The sequence below is a fragment of the Pithys albifrons genome, chromosome 9, assembly GCF_047495875.1.
Source record: "Pithys albifrons albifrons isolate INPA30051 chromosome 9, PitAlb_v1, whole genome shotgun sequence".
In the NCBI taxonomy this organism is placed as follows: domain Eukaryota; kingdom Metazoa; phylum Chordata; class Aves; order Passeriformes; family Thamnophilidae; genus Pithys; species Pithys albifrons.
Genome location: NC_092466.1, coordinates 32,683,782 through 32,709,078, shown reverse-complemented (window position 1 = coordinate 32,709,078; position 25,297 = coordinate 32,683,782). Strand labels below are relative to the sequence as shown.

The 25,297-nt window shown below is 45.2% G+C and overlaps 1 protein-coding gene across 5 annotated transcripts in view; it reads left to right on the top strand.

Moving 5' to 3' along the window:
* The window catches only part of LOC139675769 (catenin alpha-3), a 183,992-nt gene extending 177,831 nt beyond the window's left edge, over nucleotides 1-6,161 (top strand). For all 5 annotated transcript variants that reach the window (XM_071563844.1, XM_071563842.1, XM_071563847.1 and 2 more), the window contains one exon: nucleotides 4,066-6,161. In XM_071563844.1, coding sequence (XP_071419945.1) covers nucleotides 4,066-4,353 — 288 coding nt within the window. In that variant the 3' untranslated portion in view covers nucleotides 4,354-6,161. The remainder of the gene's footprint in view (nucleotides 1-4,065) is intronic.
* The last annotated feature ends 19,136 nt before the right edge of the window (nucleotides 6,162-25,297 follow it).

Sequence of the window (25,297 nt, the reverse complement as noted above, 5' to 3'; positions counted from 1 at the left end):
AATATTAAAAATAACTGACCATATCAGTTATTATACTGTTTCACAGTAATCCAGCAATGGATTGCAACACTTGCTGAGACATTAAAATTTATAAAAAAAGAGAAAAATGCTATGCATGTAAACAAACAGAAAGGAAAGTTTCAAAATGCATTTTTTTCTAAACTCCCTTTTCTTCAGCCTTTTTATTCCTTGGAGAGTTTGGTTACTTGCACTCAGAGGAGGAATTAGAAGCACTAGAGACAAGAGTTGACTCCAGCAGGAATGCTGCCAGTGTGACTTTGGTGCTGGTGCTGGGGCCTGGGTGAGTGGGTTTTTTTCTAAAATAAAATACCATCATCAGGTCTGTATCTTCTGTGTTTCACCCCAGTGTGATTCTGCAACAGTGGAAACTAAGTACTAATTCCCACAGGACAGCTGAGGAAAGGTACAGCAAGGGATGTTTTCCTAAAGCCTTTAATGAATTAATGTCTTAACTGCCACAGTCAGACCTGTGAAATGTGGAGGCTGCAATGGTGCATCTCCCTGCAAAATACTGAAAGAGTAAAAGTGGAGTCAGGCAAAAATAAAGCAGCTTTTAGTTCGGAGTAGGTTTGTTTGTTTTGCTAGTGAATCTTTATGTACCACTTGCTGTGCATCGAAGAGTTTGCAGCTACATCTCTTTAAGTGAAATGAACTTAAACGCTCAATGAATATTTTATCAGTCTTTCATTTATGCCAAGTTTCATTTCATCAGTTTTCCTGGATATGAGACCCTGAAGAGCTGCTGAATATCTGAGATAAAAGCATCCAAGTGAAGACAGTCCTTGAGTACATCAGTTTTATAGAAGAACAACAGATTTCCACCAAACTGTGTAATGCTCCTGGCATTGAGGTATAAAAACAGCTGCTCTCTAGAGACAAAAAAAATAAAGATTCAATGTATGGCCTGATTCTTACCATCTGTAGTACATGTCCAAGAACATCTTCTAAAAGCTGCTCCAAAATACTGCATGCAGTTAATATTCCCACCTGTTCTGAAGGAAAATGTGAGAAGCATCCAGATAGCTGAGGTGAAAATATGGACACTGGGATGCTGCAGATAATGTGGACAGAGCCTGAAGGGTGGCACTGACTGAGCCTCCCTGTATCTCACTGTCTGTGCAGAGATGCCAAGAGGAAGGTAAAATTCCTGGTGATTGCTGACATGCTCCACCTCCACACCCACCCAGCCCCATGGCAATGCAGCACCCGAATTGAGACAGCAGCACCCTGATATAAGCAACACCCTTAGTGGTCTGTAGGTCATCTTGCCTTCAGCAGGGGGCACACAGCAGCTGGTTCTGGTATCTTTGGGTTAGGTATCTGCAAGGCTGTTTGTATCTCGGGGCATCTTCTGCCAAGTTTAGAGTGTGGCAGAGGTTCAGTCCCTCTGGCATGACAAGGGCAGTGGAATTGAGCCACTTCAGTTTGGCACAGCTGCACAATTGGGTTGGGGAGCCAGTCTTTGGACCTTTAGCACCTTGACAGGTGTCCACTGGCAGAGCCTGGGAGGCTGGCACTGCCACATCTTGGTTTCCAGTTATAATCTCATCAAAACTGGGGACTCATGAAGTTTATTTGCTGTTGACAGTAGATATATATGATCATAGTTTAAGACATAGAAGTACAGTTTTCTTGATCACAGTGGTGGGGTGAGGGAGCTTTGGACTGTTGTGAACGGAGCCCCAGGTGGCGACTGTTCATTTTCTGGAGGAGAGGAAAGGCCAAGTAAATTGTAATGTTCACCTGAAAGGATCCCACTTTGTGAAACCATCAGTGTTTCAGTTACGCTAAAAGTCACAATACAAACCACCTCAAGTTTTGTGATGACCTTTATCCTGCCTGGATGCTGCCAATTTCTTCTAGAAGCCTTTTTCCTTCTCTGCAAACAGAATTTTTTCCTGCCCATCCCTGGAGCAGCATTCCTGGATGTGCCACTGGCACCCCAGCCCAGCTTGCTGCCCTTCCTGTCATCCTCCTCCTGAGCCTCCAGAGCAGCTGCAAAAGGGTGAAGGAATTACAGCCACTGAAGCCAAAGAGAAGCTTCAGGGGAAAAACTGCCTCTTAGCCCATACACCCTCTGCCATGGAACCAACACTATCTTGTATTTTCACCCAGCAGCTTCACAGGGCTAGAAAAGTGAGTGTGTATGTATTGACCACTCGGGGGGAGAAAAGATTAGTCAAGGCTTTTAGGAAGCTGTCAGGATTATGGTGTTGTCAGCTCTTCTAGAAAACAACTGATAATTAAAATTTTGTGTGTGTGTATGCACAGGTGTGTCGGTCTATAATGAATCCTCTGGTTAGCATGAAAGGAAAAGGTTCATATGAACTTCTTCCTCTCTCCTTCTCATCAGGCAAATACACTGTGACAGTATGAGCCAGGACCTGGCTCATCTGGCACAGAGTGCAGCTACAGCCCAGCCAGTGTCCCAGAACAAAGGGATGTGCTGGCACTGCAGGCATGGCAGGGGTGTCAGGACAGGGCCCCTGAGCAGACACCTTACTGACAGCCTGGGAGTTTGGAAAAGGGTTGGTTTAAAGGTGGTATTTGAGGTTGGGCCTGGGGGCACCATGTGCTGTGAACTCCATGTCAGAGCATATCCCAGGAGCTGCAGTGAGGGGCTGCCAGCCTGCTGCCCTCTCTCAGTTCATGACCCACAGCCCCACACCCAGCTCCTGTGCCATGGCACCCCACTGCCCTGCACTGATTTGGAAACTGGCCTTTCTAGAAGCTCTCACACTGCACCAAGCAATGAACTTCAGCTGCCATCTGGTGCATTTTACACCTTTTCTGGGAGCGTACAGGTAATTCCGGTTTGCCGTCACACATGTGTGTGCATTCAGCCAGGCCTCTTTAGTTTTAACTGTGGGGTGGAAGGAGTAGGGGTGTTTTGGGGTTTTATTGGCACTTCCAGAGAGAAGTAGTAAGTGCTGTATTAACTGGAGGGGTTTTCTGCCAGTTCAGAGGTGTTTCCAAATTGCACGTAAATGCAGACATTTGGCTGCACTTTTTATTCCTGCCTTATTTGCAATCAACATGTGTTACTAAGTGTTACACAACCACAGTGAAGACAGACAATAACACACTGCTCTCACCTGATCAGTTCATTTGATCTGGCAAAGGAGGGAAGCCCCTGAGCCCTCCCTAATAACTCAGTTTGCCAAGCTGTGTGTTGCCAAAGGCTGTGGGGCTGGATGGCAAAGTGCAAGATCCCTCTCCACTAAACCCATGGCCCTTTAGAGACCTGCCCTCAGTGCTTTTACAGAGGACAAATGTTTCACGAGGGGGATGTTTAAAAGGTAAAGAAGTGTCCCTCCAATTATATAGAATAATCCTACTATTTTTTCCATCAAAACCATAGTGAGCTTCCTCAGTGCTACTATTTTCTGTTTCCTTGAGTACTGATGGAAAATCCCTTTGGTGTAACCTGTGTAGGTGCTGCTGAAGGTGGGAGGAGGTGATGGGGGTTAGTTTGTTCTGTATTCTGCCTCAGATTGGCACTTCTTAAACAGTTCCAGAGGCCACAGAGTCAGTGACCCCTTTGTGCCATCCTGCTCTTAGCTACCCTTACAGATCTTGGCTGCTGGGACTGGGTTCACAGCTCTGACAAAGCCTGGCACTGCCCAGGATCCAGCATTGCTCCCAAGCATGTGTGGCAGCCTGGAATGTGGCAGGAGCAGCTGGAAACCTTGCTGAGTGCTGAACCAAAGGGGTTCACATTTTCACAGCTCTTCTTTGAGCTGGATTCATTAACCAGGAGGAGTAATTGCAATGAAACCCTGCAGACAAGCATCAGCTATTCATGTTCAAGAAAATAACTAACATTATCTATGTAAGCACTTATATATTCCACCAGCCCAAACTTCTGTCTACCACTGTAAATCTGAGCAGGGGAACATAAATACAACAGCCACACGCACCAAAGGAAAATAAAGAAATTAGGTTTTAGTGTGATAGCCTTGCTTTTTAGCTGTTGTCACTCCTGAGCAGGCTGTGATTGAAAGCCCCCCAGCTTCCCAGGCTAATGTCTCTGTCTCCTCACAGCTGGACAGTGTCACTTCGCTCATTCAGGCTGCCAAGAACCTCATGAACGCTGTGGTGCAGACAGTGAAGATGTCCTACATTGCATCCACTAAGATCATCAAGATTCAGAGTCCCACTGGCCCACGGCATCCAGTTGTGATGTGGAGAATGAAGGCCCCAGAGAAGAAGCCCCTCATTAAAAGGGAGAAGCCAGAAGAAATCTATGCTGCTGTCAGAAAAGGTTCTGCAAAGAAGAGAATCCATCCAGTTCAAGTCATGAGTGAATTTAGAGGCAGAGAAATAGTCTAATATTTTGCCACCTTGTGTGTTCCTATCTTGAATTTCTGATGATTTTTCATCTTTCCCCCCCACTTAATAATTATATGTGTTAATGTTTTGCTTTTCTTTGCATCTGTAAGGTAACACCTGCTTAAATTATTTGAAAATGCTGTTGGATTAATTAGAAGCACACAGTTGAAAAAAAAACAACAACCAGAAACCAAACCAAAAAGAATTCTCTTGATGTCATAAACTCTCCAGTGTTTTCAGGAGAGCCCTTTGAGTGATGCACTGTGGGGCTGTGCTGTAGTGGGAAGGGGAAGCAGTGTGGCAACCTGCCCAAAATCACACTGCATTCCTGAGGATTTGGTGCCTCTGGGCCAGGGAGGAGGGATGGCCACTACTAAACTGGGTGCATTTTATGACATCCAGCTTTTAAAATGTGGTGCCACAGGGCCAGGGCCCTGCTCAGCATCGTTACACCGTGAGCACATCATGGTCTGGTGTGACCCGAGAGTCTGGCCCTGAACTTGGGTCTACACTGAGACATCTAAAGAGCTCCCCTTGGCCAAGGCCCAGCCTTGGAAATGTAAGTTTAAATTGATGAGACACACGAAACATGTAACCACATGAATGTACTAATGTAATAAAAGAGCCCTGACTGCAGCACAGCAGTAATGACAGCTCTTTAAAAGGCCTGAGGAAGCATCAGCAGGAGTCTGTGTTCTGCTCCCTGCTTGTTCTGTGAGCCCTAATAAATGTGCTGGTGTGACATTTGGAACTTAGATAAATCAGGCACTAACAACAAAACTTCTAATTGCTGCACAAAATAACAAGAAATTAATTAAATCAGTGTGTGAAATGCACATATCCTGAATCTTAGAGACGGGGAGGTTTCTGCAAGGTATCTGTAGGGATTTCAGTTACTTTCTGATGGCAGCAGAGTCCTAAATGGAGGGTTGTGCTGATAAGTGACCTGCTGAATGGCTGCACTCTGTCTCAAACTGCATAATGCAGGTAAGGGCTGTTAGTCCACACCTCTGCAACACACTGCAGAGAAATAAAATGCTTCTAAATCCACTTGAATCTGCAATCCACATGGACTAAATTGTTTTGAAGACTCTAACTTGCCTTCCCTGCCATGTCATGAAGTTCTCCCAGACTCCACTTGTTGCTCAAGATGCCTTTGCCTGGCAATTCAGTAGATCCTTTGGTATGTTTTTTTGCATTTGCTAAGGTGAAAGGGCTCCCTGCAAAGCCAGAACTTCATGATGAGCCACTCACTGCCATTATGAGGCAGCTCCAGACTATGGGCTGCTGCTCCCTGTCATTTATGACCATGTTCTGCACAGCACTGCCCTGCCCTAGCACAGCATGGGCAGCAAACCCAACCACAAATGGTGCCTTTCCTCTTGAGGGCTGCTCTGTTTCCAAGCTCAGGATGGTGGGGCAGTGTCATTTCTAGACTGCTAATTAAGAAATCCCATGAAACCTACAGTGCTCATTAATTAAAAATTTTTTGTAGGTGATTATTCCACCTTCCCTAATTTTGCTATCTGTTAAATGAAATAAAAGGAGAAGTTTGGGAGAAAAAAATACCCTGTTCCAGCTCATGTTTTCTCCAGCATGTTTGCATGAAGACCTTAGTGACATGTACTGGGCTTTGCTGGTCCCCTCAGCGTGACAGGGCCAGCAGGTCTTGCCACCTTGGCTGTGGGGGTGTTACTGCCTTTAAACCCTCATGTCTCCAGGTTGCACCTTTGATACAGGTCACCTTGACACCAGCTGTTTGTAATTAATGCCTTGTTACTGTATTATTAATAAAAGAGCACGTGCACCACTGAGGTGTTCAGTGTTGTGGGATTTTTTCAATGTGTCTCATCCTTGGTCTTCAAAAGCCAGTCCAAAAGGCTGCCAGGTTTGCTAACAGGAGCAGCAGCCTTCCAGCACACCGTGTGTCCCCTGTCAGTCTGCTCCAAGTGAGAGTTTTTCTAGCACTGGTATCACTAAAGCACAGCTCATGGCTTGGTTTGATGCTCCTTCCTGCAGTGCCATCCCCACTCTTGCCCTGGGCATACTCAGGAGCCAGTTTGATCTCAACACAGGAATTTATTAGGAAAACCCCAACCCTCTAAATGGACAATAAAAGCAAACCCAATTTCTGGATTTGGAGAAGAGACAAAAGAATGATAAGTTAATTATATGTAGATTTTTTTCTGGGGTAAAGTTCAATCCCAGTGCAAACATAAAGTTTATTCCTGGCTGGGGCTCATTACCCCCTCAGCAAGGGGAACCACCACTTCCCTGCCACTGGATAGTTCTGAAGGAGCATGTACTGCTCAGTGAGTTGATTCTACTCACCCCTTCCCAGCCCCAGCTGTCAGAGGGTCACCTCTCCCTCTGCTGCTCTTGCCTTGCCTCCTGTTCAGTGTCCGTGTGTCCCTCGACAGTTGTGCTCTCAGCTGCAGCTTTGGGAGGCTCTCCCACCTCAGCAGCTCAGATTGTTTCATTAGCCTGCCTTGGCCTCTCCCCATCACCACATTACAGAGCAAAGTATGATGGATGATTGAAGGCAATTTTATATAAAAAATTTCACTGCAGCACTTAAAAATGAGCTTGACTGTCATTGCTGAATAGGACAGATCCACTTCATTTCCATGAATCCCAAAGCTGTTGCATTTTAATTGTTTTTTAATAAACAGCTTGGTTGTGCCACTCTGCTCTTATTACTGCTGCTGTTGATTTCTTTAGTATTTAGCAATTCTAATTTGTAAACAGCAGCTTCTGACACTGCAGGTTGTGCTGAGCATAGTTTGCTGTGACTTCATGATTGCCTCGACTCAGTGAGCCCTTCCTGGCGTGGCAGGGACACAGGCTGGGCTTAGAAGGGGAGGGTGGGGAGGAGGTGTAGCCCTTCCTGCACTTACACCAAGGAACTTTGCCCCCAGCTTGACCTGGGTACCTCTTGGGAAGCTCTGCAGCTGCATCTCTACTGAAGACACACCCAAGCAGCCCAACATCAGGCCTGGTGTGATGTTCCAGTAGGGTTTAAAAAGGCCTCCAGCTCTTTTGGAAAGGTGTTTTGTGTTCTTTGTTGTCTGTGAGTCCACAATTGAGGCATTTGAGAAAAAGTGAACATTAAAAGTCATCTGAAATTTAAAAGCGTATCAGTAGAATAATTAAATAATAATTGAAGATCAAGCAAATGATGCTATGCACTTCATTTTGGCTTTCCCTGGGAGAACATTAGAACTGGCTTACACTTTCTCCTGAGGTGGTTGGTTAGTGGGATCGTTTTTCTGCACAACTACTTCTTAAAGGGAGGAAAACACACTAGCACTGTTGATTACAAAGTCAGGGATTTTGTGTTGTGCACTGAAAACTCTGTTGCTTCACTGAAAAATATCACCTTTCAAATAACATCTTTTTGGGAAATTTCTTGGCATAAAGAAAACCAAAATACATTCAAAGCAGAAATGGCAAACAAACCATGGCAATGCTTTAAAGCCCCTGTTGTTATGGTCAGAAGGACAAACATGCTGCTATTGTCCAAGGCACTGAAGGCTGAGGGACTAATTTTTGACTCCAGCATACCAGCAATAGTTCAGATGAAAGCTTGCATTGCAAGAGGTGGATCTGGCAATTTTTATGTTTAAGAAGCTGCTTACAGGATAAAAAATATTCATATTCTACTTCCTGGTGGTGAAAATGACTGTGTTAAAGCAGGATGGAGATTACAGAGACGCCTTGTTGTGCAGGATGAGGTTTCCTCTGGACTTTCCAGTCTTTTATCAGCCCGGCCACTTCAGAGCTATTGATTTCCCTGTGCAGTTCTTGATTACTTTCAGAAAGGACAGTCAGTGACTCCACAGCAGCCCAGAGCAGTGTGGCAGCTCCTGAGCTGGGGCAGCCTGGCTCTGTGGCACTGCCCAGCTCCTGAGCTGTGCCAGCCTGGCTCTGTGGCACTGCCCAGCTCCTGAGCTAGGACAGCCTGGCTCTGTGGCACTGCCCAGCTCCTGAGCTGGGGCAGCCTGGCTCTGTGGCACTGCCCAGCTCCTGAGCTGTGCCAGCCTGGCTCTGTGGCACTGCCCAGCTCCTGAGCTAGGACAGCCTGGCTCTGTGGCACTGCCCAGCTCCTGAGCTGTGCCAGCCTGGCTCTGTGGCACTGCCCAGCTCCTGAGCTAGGACAGCCTGGCTCTGTGGCACTGCCCAGCTCCTGAGCTGTGCCAGCCTGGCTCTGTGGCACTGCCCAGCTCCTGAGCTGGGGCAGCCTGGCTCTGTGGCACTGCCCAGCTCCTGAGCTGTGCCAGCCTGGCTCTGTGGCACTGCCCAGCTCCTGAGCTAGGACAGCCTGGCTCTGTGGCACTGCCCAGCTCCTGAGCTGTGCCAGCCTGGCTCTGTGGCACTGCCCAGCTCCTGAGCTGGGGCAGCCTGGCTCTGTGGCACTGCCCAGCTCCTGAGCTGTGCCAGCCTGGCTCTGTGGCACTGTCCAACTCCTGAGCTGTGCCAGCCTGGCTCTGTGGCACTGCCCAGCTCCTGAGCTAGGACAGCCTGGCTCTGTGGCACTGCCCAGCTCCTGAGCTGTGCCAGCCTGGCTCTGTGGCACTGCCCAGCTCCTGAGCTGGGGCAGCCTGGCTCTGTGGCACTGCCCAGCTCCTGAGCTGGGACAGCCTGGCTCTGTGGCACTGCCCAGCTCCTGAGCTGTGGCAGCCTGGCTCTGTGGCACTGCCCAGCTCCTGAGCTGGGGCAGCCTGGCTCTGTGGCACTGCCCAGCTCCTGAGCTGGGACAGCCTGGCTCTGTGGCACTGCCCAGCTCCTGAGCTGGGACAGCCTGGCTCTGTGGCACTGCCCTCCCAATGGGGCAACATACAGGGCTCAGGGCTCCAGCAGGACTGCTGGGTCTGCTCTCAGAGCTCCCTCAGTACATGGAAACAGCACAGGGAATTGCTCCCAGACTTCCAAAAGGCAGGACAGAGTACCATGCCCAACCAGCCAGTATGGCTGAGGATGGGACGAAGGAAAGGAAGTTTTTTGGTCAGTCATTCAAAGGAATGATTTCTCCAGGAAAGCAGAATTTCCCTGGAGTCAAGGCATTACAAGGAGAAAGGAAAAAACCAGCAGAAGGCTTTCCTATGCTTTCCTCTCCCTCTACAAACCAATCCAGTCCTCTCTTTTCTCTGTCCTAAACTTGCTCCTAAGTGCAGAAGAGCTAACTATAAATTTTGCATTCTCCACCCAGATGTCATCTTACAGAAAGTGATGCACACACTGCAAACCTTCCCAAAGCGAGTTGAACAGATTGCTTTGTATTACTTATTTTTATCTGAGGTACTAAGGACCCCACACCCAGCAAGCTCCAGAGTCCAAACCCTCAGTGATGCCTGTCAGAGCCTGACCAAGCAGCAGCCCAGAGAAGCTGGGAGTTAACCATTCCTGCTGTTCCTTGTGTAAATTTTGGGTGCAAAAGTGTTGTGTGGTTTGTACCACATTCCTGTGCTCAGCACTGACTGTTTCACAGCCCAAGCTAAGCCTCCTCTGAAGGAGAGAGAACAGCCCTGCAGATGGCACGTTCTGTGTGGATGGTAACCAGTCACTCCAACATTCCAGTGTCCTGGCAGGTTCCCTCTGTAAGCACCAGCAGCTGGGCCCTGCACATCTGGCAGGTGGCTGCTTCCACAGCTGACTGTTTTGCCCCTTACTGTCAGGTGTGGGGATGGGTTTGCCTGGACTAACACCTTTTACTGCTGTTCCTCATCTGACACACCAAACACACACCCTGCAGACTCTGTGTCCTTCAGAGAGTCACAGCTCATATGATGTTCAGGACTTTAACTGGGGGTGGGTCCTCAGTGGCTCCACAGAGCTGCTTGGCTGGCTTGTAGGAAAGATTAGCCCAAAAAATCCACTCCACAGCATTATTTCCACCCACCTGTCCTATTCCCTTCTGATCCACCTTTTAATTTCCCTCTCTCCTTATCTCCTGTCACTATGATAGCTATGCTGTCCCTCAGTGTTAGCTTCCTGTCTTCTGTCCTGGACTCTGCAGCTTCTTTAACAACAGACAGCATAGAAGTTTTCAGTATTTCCACCCCCATTTCCCAAGATCCTGTTCCACTATTTCTTCTTCTCGAAATGCTACAACAAAAGAACAAGGACAAATGGTGTGTGGCCAGCTCAGCAGCCAGTTAAATCAGCACAGCTATTCTGTGTTCACTGGGAAAACATCCCCTTGACAGTACTTCCTGTGGTTCTTCCTCTGCAGCAGCTCTCTAAAAATGCCATCCCTCAGTCTGGCTGGCTAGGACTGCTCTGTCACCTTGAAGTTTGCTTTGCACAGGTACAAAGCTTGCCACCACTGAAGAGATATGCTCCCCAAAGAAAATATGTCTTCCTTGCCCTTTCCTCCTGCTGCATTTTTAACAACTTGTCTTTATTTAGGCATGTCAGGGCCAACTTTAAAATACCAAAATACAAAATATGAAGGTTATTAATACAGCACTGCAAAGGGCAAACAGCTTATTGGTAGTGTGAGCTATGGAGTCACATGGGTGGGGTGGCACATCCTCCAGCACTGTTATCATCACGCCTGGGCTGATACTCTATTAATTTTCTGCATCACCAACAGCTGAGGACCAAAGCTGACAGCCAATAATACATGAGTCCACTGCAAGCAAAACACATGACAAACAAACCTCCCCATCACCTCCAAAAATATTAACAGCAGAATATAACGATAGAAAGTGCGCGGCAAAAGAAGGAATGCAAAGAAAATTGTTCCTGAGTGTAAGAGCCCTGACAATTTGGTTTTTCATTAACACAGTGTTTCTGCTCCCAAGCAGCAGGACATTTCTCTTTTTCACTGCTAAGTGGATTCTCAGAGTGTGAGTGTGCTAAAATGAATTCCTGTGCTTTGATTTTGCGAGGTGTCAAAGCAGGTATCAAAGGAAGTGAGCAGCTCCTCCTGTGCTTTTGCTTCAGGTACTTGGGACAATTCCCCCACCAGTGGCTGGGGCATCAAGAGAAGTGTCTCATTCTACAGAGGGATTTCTGTCAATTAATTCTGGTTGGCTACTCGTTAGATAAAACAGGATGTCTCTTTGGTTACCAAAAGCAGGTTCAGCCATATTTTAAATGGAACAATTTGCAAGAGGATTTTTATGGACCCCTTTTTTTGTCAAATTTTAATTCCTCATCCAGAAAATGTATACCCTCCTACTGCAAATCTTTTTCCTTAAACAAGGCATCATCTAAAGAGGACTGGCCATCCAACCACATCTAGCTATGAGCCCCACATTTTGGCACAGAATCTGCCAGCAGGTATCTAAAGCTTCCAAAGCTTATTTCCAATGAAAGAGGACTGAAATAGATACTTGAAACTTAAAGACCACGCTTTTGAAATCCTGGTTAAATCTTATTATCAGTGGTGTTTGACTTTTATATAAACAGACTTCACAAAACCTCAAAAGGAACATACAATATTCTGGCTAGACAATGGATACAGACTTAGCCAAGCCAGGCATTGTGCCAAGTTACTGGATAACACTGTACACTCCTCACTTCGTTGGTTTTATTTTTTTTTTTTTACAGGTTCATGCAGTTTGTCGCAATGAAAAAAGGAATGACAAACTTCAGATGTAGTATTCCCTCTCCCATGCAAACATTGAGTAAAATGTGAGGTAGGTGCATGTAAACCTTGGCTGGAATAGCTGATTTCTAGACAGTGATGTGGCCTTTGGTGTGGCCACCAAACTGCAGCTGCTGGGCCTGGGTCGCACCTTCTTCACCCTCCGGCACACACTGATCCAACAATACCCCGGCACACCTTCCCACAGTGAGCCTGGGCCGTGGCTCCCACTGAGAACAGCTCTCGTGGACCTGCAGCTCTGCAAACAATCTAATTAAGCCTGTGCTTGTGTGGGAGGCACTGCCTGTCCCTGGATATTCCTGGGTATAGTTCTCACAGCTAAATGGGTTCAGCTTGTCAGCAAAACAAGAGTGTGGTTTTTTGGAGATCCAGTCACTGGCCAGACTCAGGAGCACTGAGACCCCTTGGAGCTGGGTGTGTAATGACACAACAGGGAAACCTTCTGGTTTGTAATCCCACTGTCAGCTTTCCCCAGGGGGCAGAACAGGAGTGCTGTTTTCCCCCAGCAATGCCTCTGAAACAGCCCATCTTCGTGGGAAGTCCCTCCTACAGGAGCCCACCCTGGACTCAGCACTGCAAGGCCACCAGTTACCAGCACACATGAGGGTTCTGAAAGGAACCACCAAACTCCTTCCTAACTAAGGTCACTTTTCATTGTCACTGAATTGCTTGTTCACTGGGGGAAAAGGCAGTGTTAGGACTCTGGCACACCCTTAATTCTGGATAACAAACACCCTCATGGGCCAGCCTGCTGGAAGCAGATGAGCTGGGACAGCAGGCACATCACCTTGCTTTGCTTTTAGGGCTGCTATTATTTATACAGCTCCAATATTTACCTGAATCCCATCCCTACCTCTGGAGTGAAAGATCTTTCTCCCTCCTGTCAAATCCACATTTCCCCTGCTCATGCTCTCCTGCTTTTCTAACCTGACAGAAGCAGATAGATACAAACTCCCCATATTTTTCAAGACATCTTTTTCCCCCTACAGATAGATCTCCACAAATAAATAAAGATCCACTGACCAGCTTTAGCCTAATTTTACTCATTCACAACACAGCCTCCCTGGCAGGGAGACTCCAACTTGCCTTTTTTACTGAAGTGGCAAGCTGTTTTGGCAAGCTGTGTTAATTGCCCACTGCAATGCCTAAAGATTCTGATATCTAAAGGGAGGATAAAAGAAGGATTAGTGGCAAAATGCTAAAGAATTAAAGCAGCACATACAGAAGAGCTTACAAAACACTCAAAACCTTAGACTGCAAACAGAGCAGGCTCCACTTGCAAAATCAACAAACTAACCACAGTGCCCAAAAGTCCCCCCTCTGATCTGTGACCTGGCAACAGTAATTACTTGCTTAGAAAAAGGTTATTTTCTTCAAACTCTTATCCTTAAACTTGGGTGCTCTGAGAACAGATGGCAAACCACGTGTCAGAAAAACAAAACAAGGATTTGAGACAGAGAGAATAAACCCAAGATTTTTCCTTTAAAAATAGGAATTCTTCATTGGACTCCTGAAGTCACTGCACTAAATCCCTTCTTAGATCAGCTGACCCCAAAGGGTCCCAACCCCCCCTGAGAATTACCTCAATAAAGTGAATAATAAGAAATATTTAAAAGATCTTGGCCACTGCTTATTTCTCTGTCACTGCTTATTTCTGTAGCTGTCTCTGAGGTTTGGGGACACTGCTCTCAGTGTCCTGTGATCACTGAAGTTTAACTCTTCCCAGAAGTACAGCGACCATCAGGGTTGGTTGGTTTGGTTTATTTTTCTTAATCCCTTCTGCAGCTCTTGATTTCTCTCTTAGAGAGACAGGTAAGGATATAACAGATATGCAACCCTTCAGGGCAAGTCTAAGAAACGTGGCATAGGGAAAGGGCACTGCCTATGGCTCTCCATCACAGTGGTGATGGGTTGTAGGCAATGCTCCCAGAGCTCCTGTGCCAAGCAGCCAACTGGGAGCAGAGCCCTTCCTCCAGCAGACCCAGGCACAGGAGAATCTCACCATGCTTCCCCAACACGTGTGAAGGAAGACTGAAAGGAGCTGCCAAAATGTTACTGCCTGCCTGAAGTGAGCAAGAGGAAGAGGGATGACTGAAGAAGGTCTCCTCCTGCAGCATGGGAGGTGGGATGACTGGAAGGAGATCTCCTACTGCAGCATGGGAGGTGGGATGACTGGAAAAAGGTCTCCTGCAGCATGGGAGATGATGGGATGACTGGAAGGAGGAGGTCTCCTCCTGCAGCATGGGAGGTGGGATGACTGGATGAAGGTCTCCTCCACTCATGGGAGTGGTCCCTGAGCTCCCACCCCTGCACACCTGACCTCATGCTGGTGCAGTTCCCAGAAGCAGGAAGGCACCTGAGGGGAACATTCCCAGCTTTCAGAGCAGCAGCACATGAAAATAACTTTGTATTATCTCCCAGGAACAGAATAATTGAATGGGAACAGGACAATTATGGACATTTCATTGCAGGACAGTAAAACACAGACATAACAAGGATTCACACTAATTGCATGGCAACAAAACAAAGCCAATATTTCTGCACTCTGTTTCAAATCAAGCTAATTTCACTGCCTGCTTTGCTGGCCACCCCATGGAGGCAGCAGGCCATGCCTGGCTCCCCGAGATGCAGGGAATGGACTGGGGACAGCCAGACTGTAAGTACACTGGAACTGTAGGAACTCCTGCAAACACTGCAATTGCTGGGGTTTGGTGGTGATAAACTAGTCCAGTATGAGTTTACCCAAAGTACAGACAAGAATGACTTATTTGGATAAATCTTCTGCACACAAGACCTTATCTGGACTGATAATATCAGCCTCGGTAATTTTGTTATATTTTGCTGAAGAATAATGGAAACATTGGAAGACTTAGATAAATTAATTATTTAACCCAGCTGAACTTTCTTCTTCCAATTATTTGCTATATTGAGAGGTTGGATTTTTGTAATAGAATTGGACATAATGAAGTTTGTAAAATGAGAAATTGAAATGAATTAAAAACATTGATTTTTCCTCTAAGGATGGATTTTCTCTTGACATCCCTTTCACTTTTTCCACTATCTCTGCAGGATCACTAAGTACCATACTCAGAAGACACCTGGTATCTCCCAAGCAAAAGAAATTGGGTTTTGTACTAACATTGCAGTGCAGGAACAGAGCTACAAGTTTAACTCCCCCTGTGCTGTGCAATGCTGTTGGAGGAGGAGCCTTTGGGATGGAGGAGTCTCTGCCTGGCTGCTCTGCCCACATCCACTTCTGTCACATTAACAAGACTGCACCAAGAATAACCAGATCTATGGTAGATTTCATGGGTAATTATTAATATGCACATGATTTATCTAAGTGTTATTCTGCACCAAGAATTTGCTCTGAAGCTCCTTATTTTTTGTCCAGAATATGAGGCATAATTTGAGAATCTTATCTTGGTTTTTTGTTTGTTTTGTTTTGTTTTTGTTGGTTTTTTGTTTGTTTCTTTGTTTTTATATATGACATTTTGAAAGCCATTTGGCCTTCCTGAGATTAATTACAAGGCAACACAAGTGATGCAATTATAAAAATGGACATAATTAACGTCTGGAAAGCAATTCAAATTAAACGTAAAGAGTAAAGCAAAATAGTAATTGATGTGGACGTTGCAACCAGTTTTTAGCAGATGTTTTTATCCATTGGTCAGCACCTTGAAAAGCAGATTCCATTTCTTCTGCTTATGTAGAGGAAACAGTTTTGTTCTCCGTAGCTCCTCATGAGGGTGAGCATTCACCCCACCACTGAATGCCTGACCTGCTCACAGCTGTAACTGAGGACTAGGAAATTGGATTATCACCACGCTCATTTTTCCAACCCTCCCCAGAATTCAATGAACTTTATTCAATGCATTGTTTCACACACATACAAACAACAGCAGAAAACAACAGAGGCTTTATTTCAGCTGAAAAATGGCAACATATAAACCAAAACCCTTCAGATGGAATCTCTCATAGGATGACCCAAACCAGGCACAAAGGATGTGCCCCAATGTGCTGAGGCAGAGCTGCACTCTCTGATGAATCACTCAGGACTGGACAAGGGAGATGCTCTTGCAGGGAAGAATAAGTTCTGAGCAATGTAGAAGAACAGATTGCAATGAAAATTGTGGAGGGAGAAGCAGAGGGAGATGGCAGGAATTCAAAGTACTTAGTGTTTGGAAGGAGATTTGAGTTTGCTTGTCAAACATCCTGAGGAAATGCCCTGTTTGTAAAGATTCCATACCTTCCACACTACAGTCAGCAAACATTCAGCAGCACCTAAACTAGAACTGACAAGGTACTGCAACATGGGAAAGATGGAATTAAGATTGGAAAAAGCAGGTTTCTTAATGGAATAAAGAAATTATTAAATAAATTTTAAAACCCCTTTGCAAATCATACAAAGGTAAGTACATGTAAGGAACTGCCCTGTGAAGGTGCAAACTTCAATGTCTTTGGGCCACTGGTGATTTGCTTCATCCAAGCCAAGTTCTCAGTGAAAGCAGCTGGAGCTTTGCTGCACTGAGAAGCAGAGGAACAGTTCCTGATCCACCTATGGTAATGGAGCCACGTGCAAAACATTTGTCAAATGGAACAATTCAGTTCTCTCAGTGAGCAGAAAGGTAAAATACACATGACAGTGTGTGAGGGCTCTTAAGTGAAGCCATAAGAAGAGTTATTTTAGATGCCAGGATATCCAAGATCTCATTTACATGCCAGTGGTGTAGTATTTGGCATTTTTGTGAATGAAGTGGATACACTGAAGAATAACCAGTTACATGACAATCAGAAAACAAACCAGAAAAATTGAAAGTTGCCTTGGAAACATGATGGTGCCAGAGCTGACAATGCTGTTGAGCTCCAGGAAGAAAATTGCTGGCTGGGACCTTGTCCAGCTGCCTGGGGAGACTTGTCAGGGAAGGGCCTTTGGTCTTGAAGACTGGAAATATCCTTCTGGAAGAGGGTTAAAGCCTTGCCCCTCCTTCAGGATCCTTTGTATTCCTATTTAGAAAACTTGGTTTAAAAAAAAAAAAAGTAAAAAGGAGCCAGGACTTTTGTATTAATCCTAAAGAAACTGTTTCACTTCAACCTTATATTTTGGTAGCAGCTGCACAGAGAAGCATCAACAAATATGGGGTTTGCTTCTTATTTATTTCCATGATAAAACAGTAGGGAGCCTGCCTGGAACCTGCTTGGAGAGCATGAATTGGAGCAGCAATTAAAGCTACTGTTCTAATTAGGCACGACAGAGAGGTTTTGTTTTCTCAGGCACCCCCAAACTGCAGAGAGCTCCTGCCTGAGCTGTCTCCCCTCACACAGCTCTGTCTGTAATGCTCTCTTGTCCAGCTTAACACACTAAGCCATCTGCCAACAACTGAGCACAAATAACAAGATTCTCTCCACCTCTAATGTTAGTTTAGTGCTCATCTCTACCATTGCCACTCATTTGATTTGCTTTCCTTCCATTTCTGGTCAGCATGGGGAAAAAAGAGTATTTCCTTCAAGTCAAAACATAACATATTATTTCCAAATTCAGCCTAGTAAGTATAAGTATATATCTTTTATTTACTTCAGCTAAGTAAGGCACAAGCAAGGCTGTGCCACCTCCTGAGAAGGAAACTGGGACACAGAGCACTGGAATGAGTTTTCAGGTAACCCTGTGTCTTTTATGACACACTACACATGGCAGGTCCATATCCCAGGGCCCAAGACACTGTTTTCTGCCTGTTATTCCAGCCTAAATTACAGGAGGCTCTGAATAACATTCAGCAGGAGAAATAAATTACATTATTGGGGAGCTATAGGAAGAACCCCAGGGAAAACTATTCCACACAAACTGTGTTGGTCCAGTATGTTACCCTATTGTAGTAACTGATGCTGAGTCTGAATCCTGATTGAGGATCTAGAGGAGCACTGACAACAGCTGCTGATCACCCAGAGCAGCAGGATGTGGAAACCCCTGGCCAGAGTGCTGAGGATGAAGCACCTCCTCTCAGTGGCAGTGCCAGGGCAAGGGCTGGGTGCTCCTGCCAGGGAGCATCAATGACACCCTCAGCCCCGGGCACGCTCTGGGCACTGCTGGAGCCATTTCAAGATGTCTTAGTATGAATAAGAATGAGAGCCTGTGGGGCATTTCTGATATAGATTCTGCTGGAAATCTGTGCTCTGCTGTTCCTGCTGCCTGGCCACACTATTCTCACATTCTCTGTGCTTGTGTCAGGACAGTGTAGCGTGAATAGGAGACACACATTGGCTTCTTCACAGTAAAGAAGAGAAAAGTTAATTTTCTGCTTCAGAAAACAGAATGGCTGGTTCAGAAGGTCAGCAAATACCAGTCTCCTCCATGGAGGGAAAACACTGAAAGTAAATCTTGTAAAGGAAAACTCTCATCTGCCAGTAGTCCCTAACAAGCAGAATTTGGGTGGGGCACATATGAGAGAAGATAAAGTAGAGGAGGCAGATTTATAACTCTAAAAAAAGATTAATGTTACTTTTTTGCACAAATATTTATGTATTTATTTATTCCATCCTGCACTGGTACAGTGCTTGCAGCTGAGAACCCTTCAAAAGTCTAGGACTGACTATAAGGAATATTTAATAAGGCAATTTGTATGTTGAAGCTGTGATTAAAAAACCCAGACTACTGCAATGTTTTGAAAACTATTATGAAACAGAAAAGAGGGTTTTTTTCTTACACTATTTCACACACTGAAGAGGGCAAGACAATTAACTCCCAACTGTCTTTATAAGCATAGAATTTTAATGAGAGTTCTAATGTAAACCAATAATCTAAGCAAATATAGAAATCAACACTACAAATTCTGTTCATGCTGGTGTTGAAAGCAAGAATAATTTCTTCTCTTTATCTCAATGTGAACTATAAGAGATGAATGTATCCATTGCACTGTGGAACATGGAGCAGCTTCCCCAGATAAGCGTTGCAGATGGAAAGCTCAGAGTGCAAGCACAGTTTGCATGGACTATAAACCAGTGATTTGTGCAAGGCTCACCAATGGACTGTACTGAGGAGATGTTCAAAGGAAAACAGTATTACTATTCTATAACTTCTCTGCTAAAAAGCATGTCTGACCCCAAACTTTTTTATACTGTTTATTGAATGGAAGTAAAGACTGACCAGAGATAAAAGCAGCACCAGCAGAGTCTGCCAAAATCGAAGGCGGTCAATACAAGAAGGTAACTTCAGATTTCAGAGGATAACTTCAGAAAACAGCAAAAAAAGGCCCAGACCACAAACATCTGCCACCCAGTGGAAAACATAACTCCAATCCAGCCCTGCATGTTCCCTGTGGATGAGTGTTTCAGTTGCCTGGCTGAGTTGACTCTTAATTCATCAGCAGCTCTTCAGAAATGGCCCAAATAAAATCAGAATTTTTTTATCTTCTTGATGAATTATCCTTTAAATTTATCTTAAAGAAATTCAGTAGGTCAAATATCAAGTTTCAACCTCACCTCTTTGAGACCTTTTTTAAGGATGGGAATGGACTCAGTTTGTTTCTGGTTATATAATTCCTTGACTACATCTCCTTATTTATACTACCTATTTACTTACCAAAGCAAGGCTGAATAGAGCAACTTCTGCACAGTACCCACCGTGGAATACTTGGGATGTTACCCCATGGCATGATGTAATTACAAATCAGAATGCCCAGCTACTCAATGACATCAAACAGAGAAACAGTTCTGGTTTGTTTTGGTTTTGTTTGTTTGGTTTTGTTTTTTTGTTGTTTTTTTTTTTTATAAATGAAAGCAGATATCTAAGATTTTGCTGCATTTTTACAACTGTCTGTAGCAAAGAATAAAATTTCATAATCACAGGTGTAGCTACTTCTTTTTATGTAAAGCACTACATAAGTCAGAGCCTCTTATTGTATATTCTGATCAGCTCAAGTGGGAAAACTTGCCTTTTAAATGTTTAAACTTTAAGAAATCTAAAAGCCAAATTACCTTGGAAAGCCTGTAGTGCTTGTAGAACAGATTAATATATTTCAGAATGAATACATGAGCAATGAAGTTCCAGAATGCAACATTTCATGGGATATTAAATACTTGGTAGCACAGAGCAAAGCAGAAACACAGAACTGTGTTTCCAGAAAGGCAGGAATGATGCACATAAGTGGGTATTACCTGTGCACTGCTGTGCCTTTTAGAAAGTCAGTGGAGTGTGGGAGCACCACCCACTGACCACAGGGCATCTACTGTACCTCAAATATGGGAAATAAAAGGAGAAATCAAAGGTATGAGGTGAAAAATAGAACTCACAACCCCCCAGGGGCAGCCTGATGGGAGCCTTTATTGTTCCTAAGGCACTGCCTGCACACAGGTGACCTGCCACCTGAGCAAGTCTGCTGGGGTGCCTGGGGCCTCCCAGATACACCCTGCACATGGACACAAATCCTGATTCTGGAGACACACAGATTTACTTGATTAACACACTGCTGAGCCCTGGTTATCAAAGGGAAACAGGAGAAAAGAAAACAAGCAGAAAACCAAACACAACACACACCCCCCAAATTCCAGCCCTAAACCAAACTCAGCAGCTAAACTACATATGCTGATGGAAGGGGGCTCTGGGGGAGCAGCTGGGCAGCTGCCAGGGAAGGCTGCAGGAACACAGTAAGTCATGAACCCACAGGGAGAGGGCAGGGAAAGGAGCTGGGGGAAAAGAGGCACGAGAAGGGAAGGAGACAGACAGACTGACTTCTGGGCCATTCGTTAAAGACCCAAATAGGAAAGTGAGTGACTGAGAATGAACACGGGACATAATTTAGGAAAAGAATTCCATTCATGCTCATTCCATGTAGAGAAAAGAGCATTTTTCAAAAAAGAACAATATAAGGAATTGACAATTTCAAACACGCAGTGTTAGCTGTTATTTTGGCTTCCCAACAAAAGGTCCTAATTAATCATTTTGCCAGTATAAAATGTGCTGCTAAATTGCTCAGAAATCAAGTTTCATTAATGCTAGCATTGGCTATTGAAAATTGGCATGAATATGGTTAACAGATGAAGCATCATTTAAATTAAATGCTCCATTTGTGTTTTTTCCTATCAAAATTAATGCAGAGGAAATGGGCATACCCAGCTTCAGAAATAATACTTCATTTTGGTGAGGAAGAAAGTGAAAATGAATTTCCCCCTGAATAAAACTCAATTATGTTTGTTTTGTTGCATGAAATTTAGAAGCGGAAATGAACACTTGACCCAATAATTCTCAACATAAATGTAGGCACTTTTGAAAGAAATGTAAGTGGTTTCCAAGATGAATTTAGATACCCAGATTTGGATATCTCAATTTGAAAGGCTCAACTTGCATTTTCTGCTGTAGAGTGTGTTATAAATGATACAATATTTATAACAATATTTTAATATAACGTTGTCAAATGACATAAACAAAAATGAAGGGGGTTTAATTCAGCAGATATTGCTGGAATTTACTGCCACAAAATGTAGTGGTAACTAAAACAAAAGTGGGTCAAAAAGAAGAAACATTGGAGGAATAATAAAAAGGAGAAATGGAATGAATTGCCTCATAGATGTCAACATAATGAGTGGGCAAGTTCCTTGGTGAGAATTACCTTCTTTCAGGGACACTTTCCCACTTTCCAGCAAAGAATGCTAATCCATGTGTCCTGCTCCTACACAGCTTCCCTTTGAATTTGGTGTCACAAGCTGGGAGCCAGATGACTCCCTGTTTAGTCACAGCTAAATGGGGAAGTTTTTCTTCAAACAGGAATGTCCTCCCCCTACTGCAAGGCTAAGCTGTCCTTGCAGAAGGCAACTGGCACAGCTCAGAAGTTCTAATAGTCCAGAATAACGTTTTGTGTTCTTCAAGTAGCATAGCTGCTGGCATTTGTGCCACCCCCAGTGGCACTGCAGTTTCCCTCATGTTGAGCCTCCCCAGAGCAGCACTGCTGATGTTTCAGAGGCTCTGCACAACTGTGTCCTGCTCAGGGAGTTCTCTAAAGGCTGTCAAAAACTGAGAGATTATGTCCAATAATCAGCCAAGTAATAGACATTTTTCACTGCAGTTCTACAGACTCCTTTGGGGCCTTTTTCCTACAGGGGAACAGGAGGGATTCATTGTAAGAAAGGGTACCTACCACACTCTCAGGCAAATACATATGAAAGTAATCAGATGTAATAGAAGTAAAGTCTAATTATACTGGAGGGTTCTAAAATCTTAATAAAACCTTCAGCATCTAGATTAAATAAGGGTCAAATTAATATACCAAGAGGTTAGCCTCAATGTTGTTTGAATTAAATGAAATAAATTAGAGCAAAAGATTCATTCCATGCCTAATCAAGCTTTATAAACACTAAAGGTGACAATAAGCTAACCCAGTTGGCTGGTTATATACTCAGGTACTGGGTTTCTGTGGCAGGTTTTGGTGGCTGGGGGAGCTGCCAGAAGCTCCCCCCATGCCCTGCAGAGCCAATGCCAGCTGGCTCCAGGGTGCCCTTCCCACCACTGGCCAAGGCTGAGCCCATCAGGAATGACAGTAACACCTTTAGGATAATGTATTTAAGAAGGGAATAAAGCTGTTGGGCAGATGAAAATTGCAGCCAGGGAAGAGTGGGGTGAGAACACATGACCAGCTCTGCAGGCACCATGGCCAGTGCAGAAGGAGGGCCAGGAGGATCTCTGGGACCTGGAGCTGAGGTTTCCTACAGCCCATGGTGTGCCAGCTGTGCCCCTGCAGCTCAGGGAGAAGCACAGGGTACAGGGATCCACCTACAGCCTATGGAGGAGCACAGGGATCCACCTCCAGCCCAGGGAGGAGCACAGGGATCCACCTACAGACCATGGAGGAGCACAGGGATCCACCTCCAGCCCAGGGAGGAGCACAGGGATCCACCTACAGACCATGGAGGAGCACAGGGATCCACCTACAGCCCAGGGAGGAGCACAGGGATCCACCTCAAGCCCAGGGAGGAGCACAGGGATCCACCTACAGCCCGGGGAGGAGCACAGGGATCCACCTACAGCCCAGGGAGGAGCACAGGGATCCACCTACAGACCATGGAGGAGCCCATGGCAGAGTGGGTGGGTGCCCAAAGCAGGCTGTGATCCTGTGAGAAGCCTGTGCTGGAGCAGGGTCCTGACAGGGACCTCCTGACCCCTGGAGAGGAGCCCACACTGGAGCAGGTTGTCCTGGTGGGGCTTGTGGGACACCCACACCGGACCAGCTTCTTCCTGAAGGATTGCATCCCATGGAGAAGTGACTCACAGGACCCATGGGATGGCCTCACCCTGGAGAGGCTCCTGCAGGACTGTCTCCTGGGGCAGGGACCCCACAGAGCAGGGGGAGGTCTCCAGCTCCTCTCCCTGACAGCAGCACAACCAGCAACTGCCTGGGACCTCCATTCCCATTCCCTGCACCACTGAGGGGGAGGAGGCAGAACGTGGAAGGAAGGAGGGGTGGGGAGAAGGTGGGCTTAAGATTATTTTACTTCTCACTCTCCTGCTCTTATTCTGTCAGTAATAAATTTAATTAATATCCCCACTTTGAGTCTGTTTTGGCCATGATGGTGATCAGCAAGTGACATCTGCCAGCTCTGAACTCAGGAATCCTTCCCTGTATTTTCTCTGCCCTGCCCAGTTGCAGAGGGGAGGCAGAGATGGCCCTCAGTGGGTTCCTGGCAGCCAGCAGGGTCAACCCACTACAACTCAGATAAATAACTTCATTTGGAACTTAGTAAATATCTTAAAACTGAAAGGAAAGCCTAAGCCAATATCAAACCCAGCTCCTCTCATGGAACTTAGTCTGTTTGCTCTGACACTCAGCAGGAGCAAAAAAGTATTAAAAGTAGTCCCCAAAAAGCAAAAATATTATAACCTTTGTGACTTCTAATGGCAGGACATACTTTAATGAGAACTTTTATGACACACTCGGTGGGAACTTGCCCCTATTTTCCCCCAGAAGTTTGCAGCCAGCTTTTGCCAGCTCGTGCCCATTCCAATTCCCCTGCATTCCATACTAGTGCTCACACAGACACGACTCTGCATTCCCACCATATGGCTAAAACAAGGCTGGACTCCCTCTCACTGCTTATATTTTTAAAGAAGGTAAATGGAATATCCATGACACAGAAACATCATGAAACTCCTTCCTGAATCACTGGCCTCTCACAGGCTTCTTGCCTGGGAGCACAAACTACAGCTACAAAACACATTCTCCTGGCACAGTTCTGTGGTCAGAGTTTTTTTCCCAGGAGGAGGGACACAGGTCAGATAATCAGGAATAACATTTCTAAATGCCACCACTACTCAGGCAGCTGTGTTTTGAGAGGTTATGAAGTTTACCAGTTTCACTTAAGATTTTTCACTACTACAGAGGGCAACAAGGGAATTTATCTCCTGTCAAAGTTTAACTTGCTCTCAGTGATACCAAGGGCTTCAGGGAGATCTGGTGAGATGCTACTCTGGAACCACAGAACTTGGTACAAACCTGGAAGCAGATTGGCTACTGAACTACTCAGCTGTCTTTAAAGTAGATTATTAGTGTCTATCTCTTCCTTACAGTTGTGTCTTTGGCAGTCACATACGGGAAGGAGGATGGTTTGTGTGCTTGTTTAATCATTTTCTGGAAAAACTATCAAAATAAAAATAACATGGAAAATACAGACCAACCACTGGGTCAAATTATGGAAACTCAGGTTCAAGTTCCACCTTAGAGCCACTGGCCACTAAAGACATCCACAAAATTATTTATTCCTGTCACTGGATTTTGGATTTTAAAGCAAAATCTAAAAATATCACTTTCAATTAGCTTACCAACAGCTCTTTGTATGTATGGTACAAAATGAGCAGGTTTAAAATCCTCTAGCCATGTATTTATGTTATGGGAGCTATTTTGCTTTATGTCTCATCAAATGAAAAAGAAAATACCAAATAATTAGAACACTTGTCTCTAGTGATCTGGAACTGCCAGCTGTGTGAATAGAAAAAGCCCACCAGTTTCCTGTCTGTAGCACCAAAATACTGTTTGCAGTGTGTCTAGTTTTCATGTCAACAAACCCACTCACAGTGGGCTGATATTTGAATAATTATCTCCCTTCCCACCCACCCAGAAAGGGGGAACTTCAGCATAAACTTCAGAGAAGGGCAAACTGATCACTGAGGCTCAGGCAAGCCAAAAGTGTAACCCTGTGACTTTGTCTGTTTTTATAAAAATACACCAGATACATCAGCAAGAGGGGGAAAAAAGGGGAAAAAACCAAATCCAAACAATATTGGAACCAACATCCAGTAGTAAACAGAGGCATGAAACAACTCTGTTGTCATCTGATACCTCCCACTGA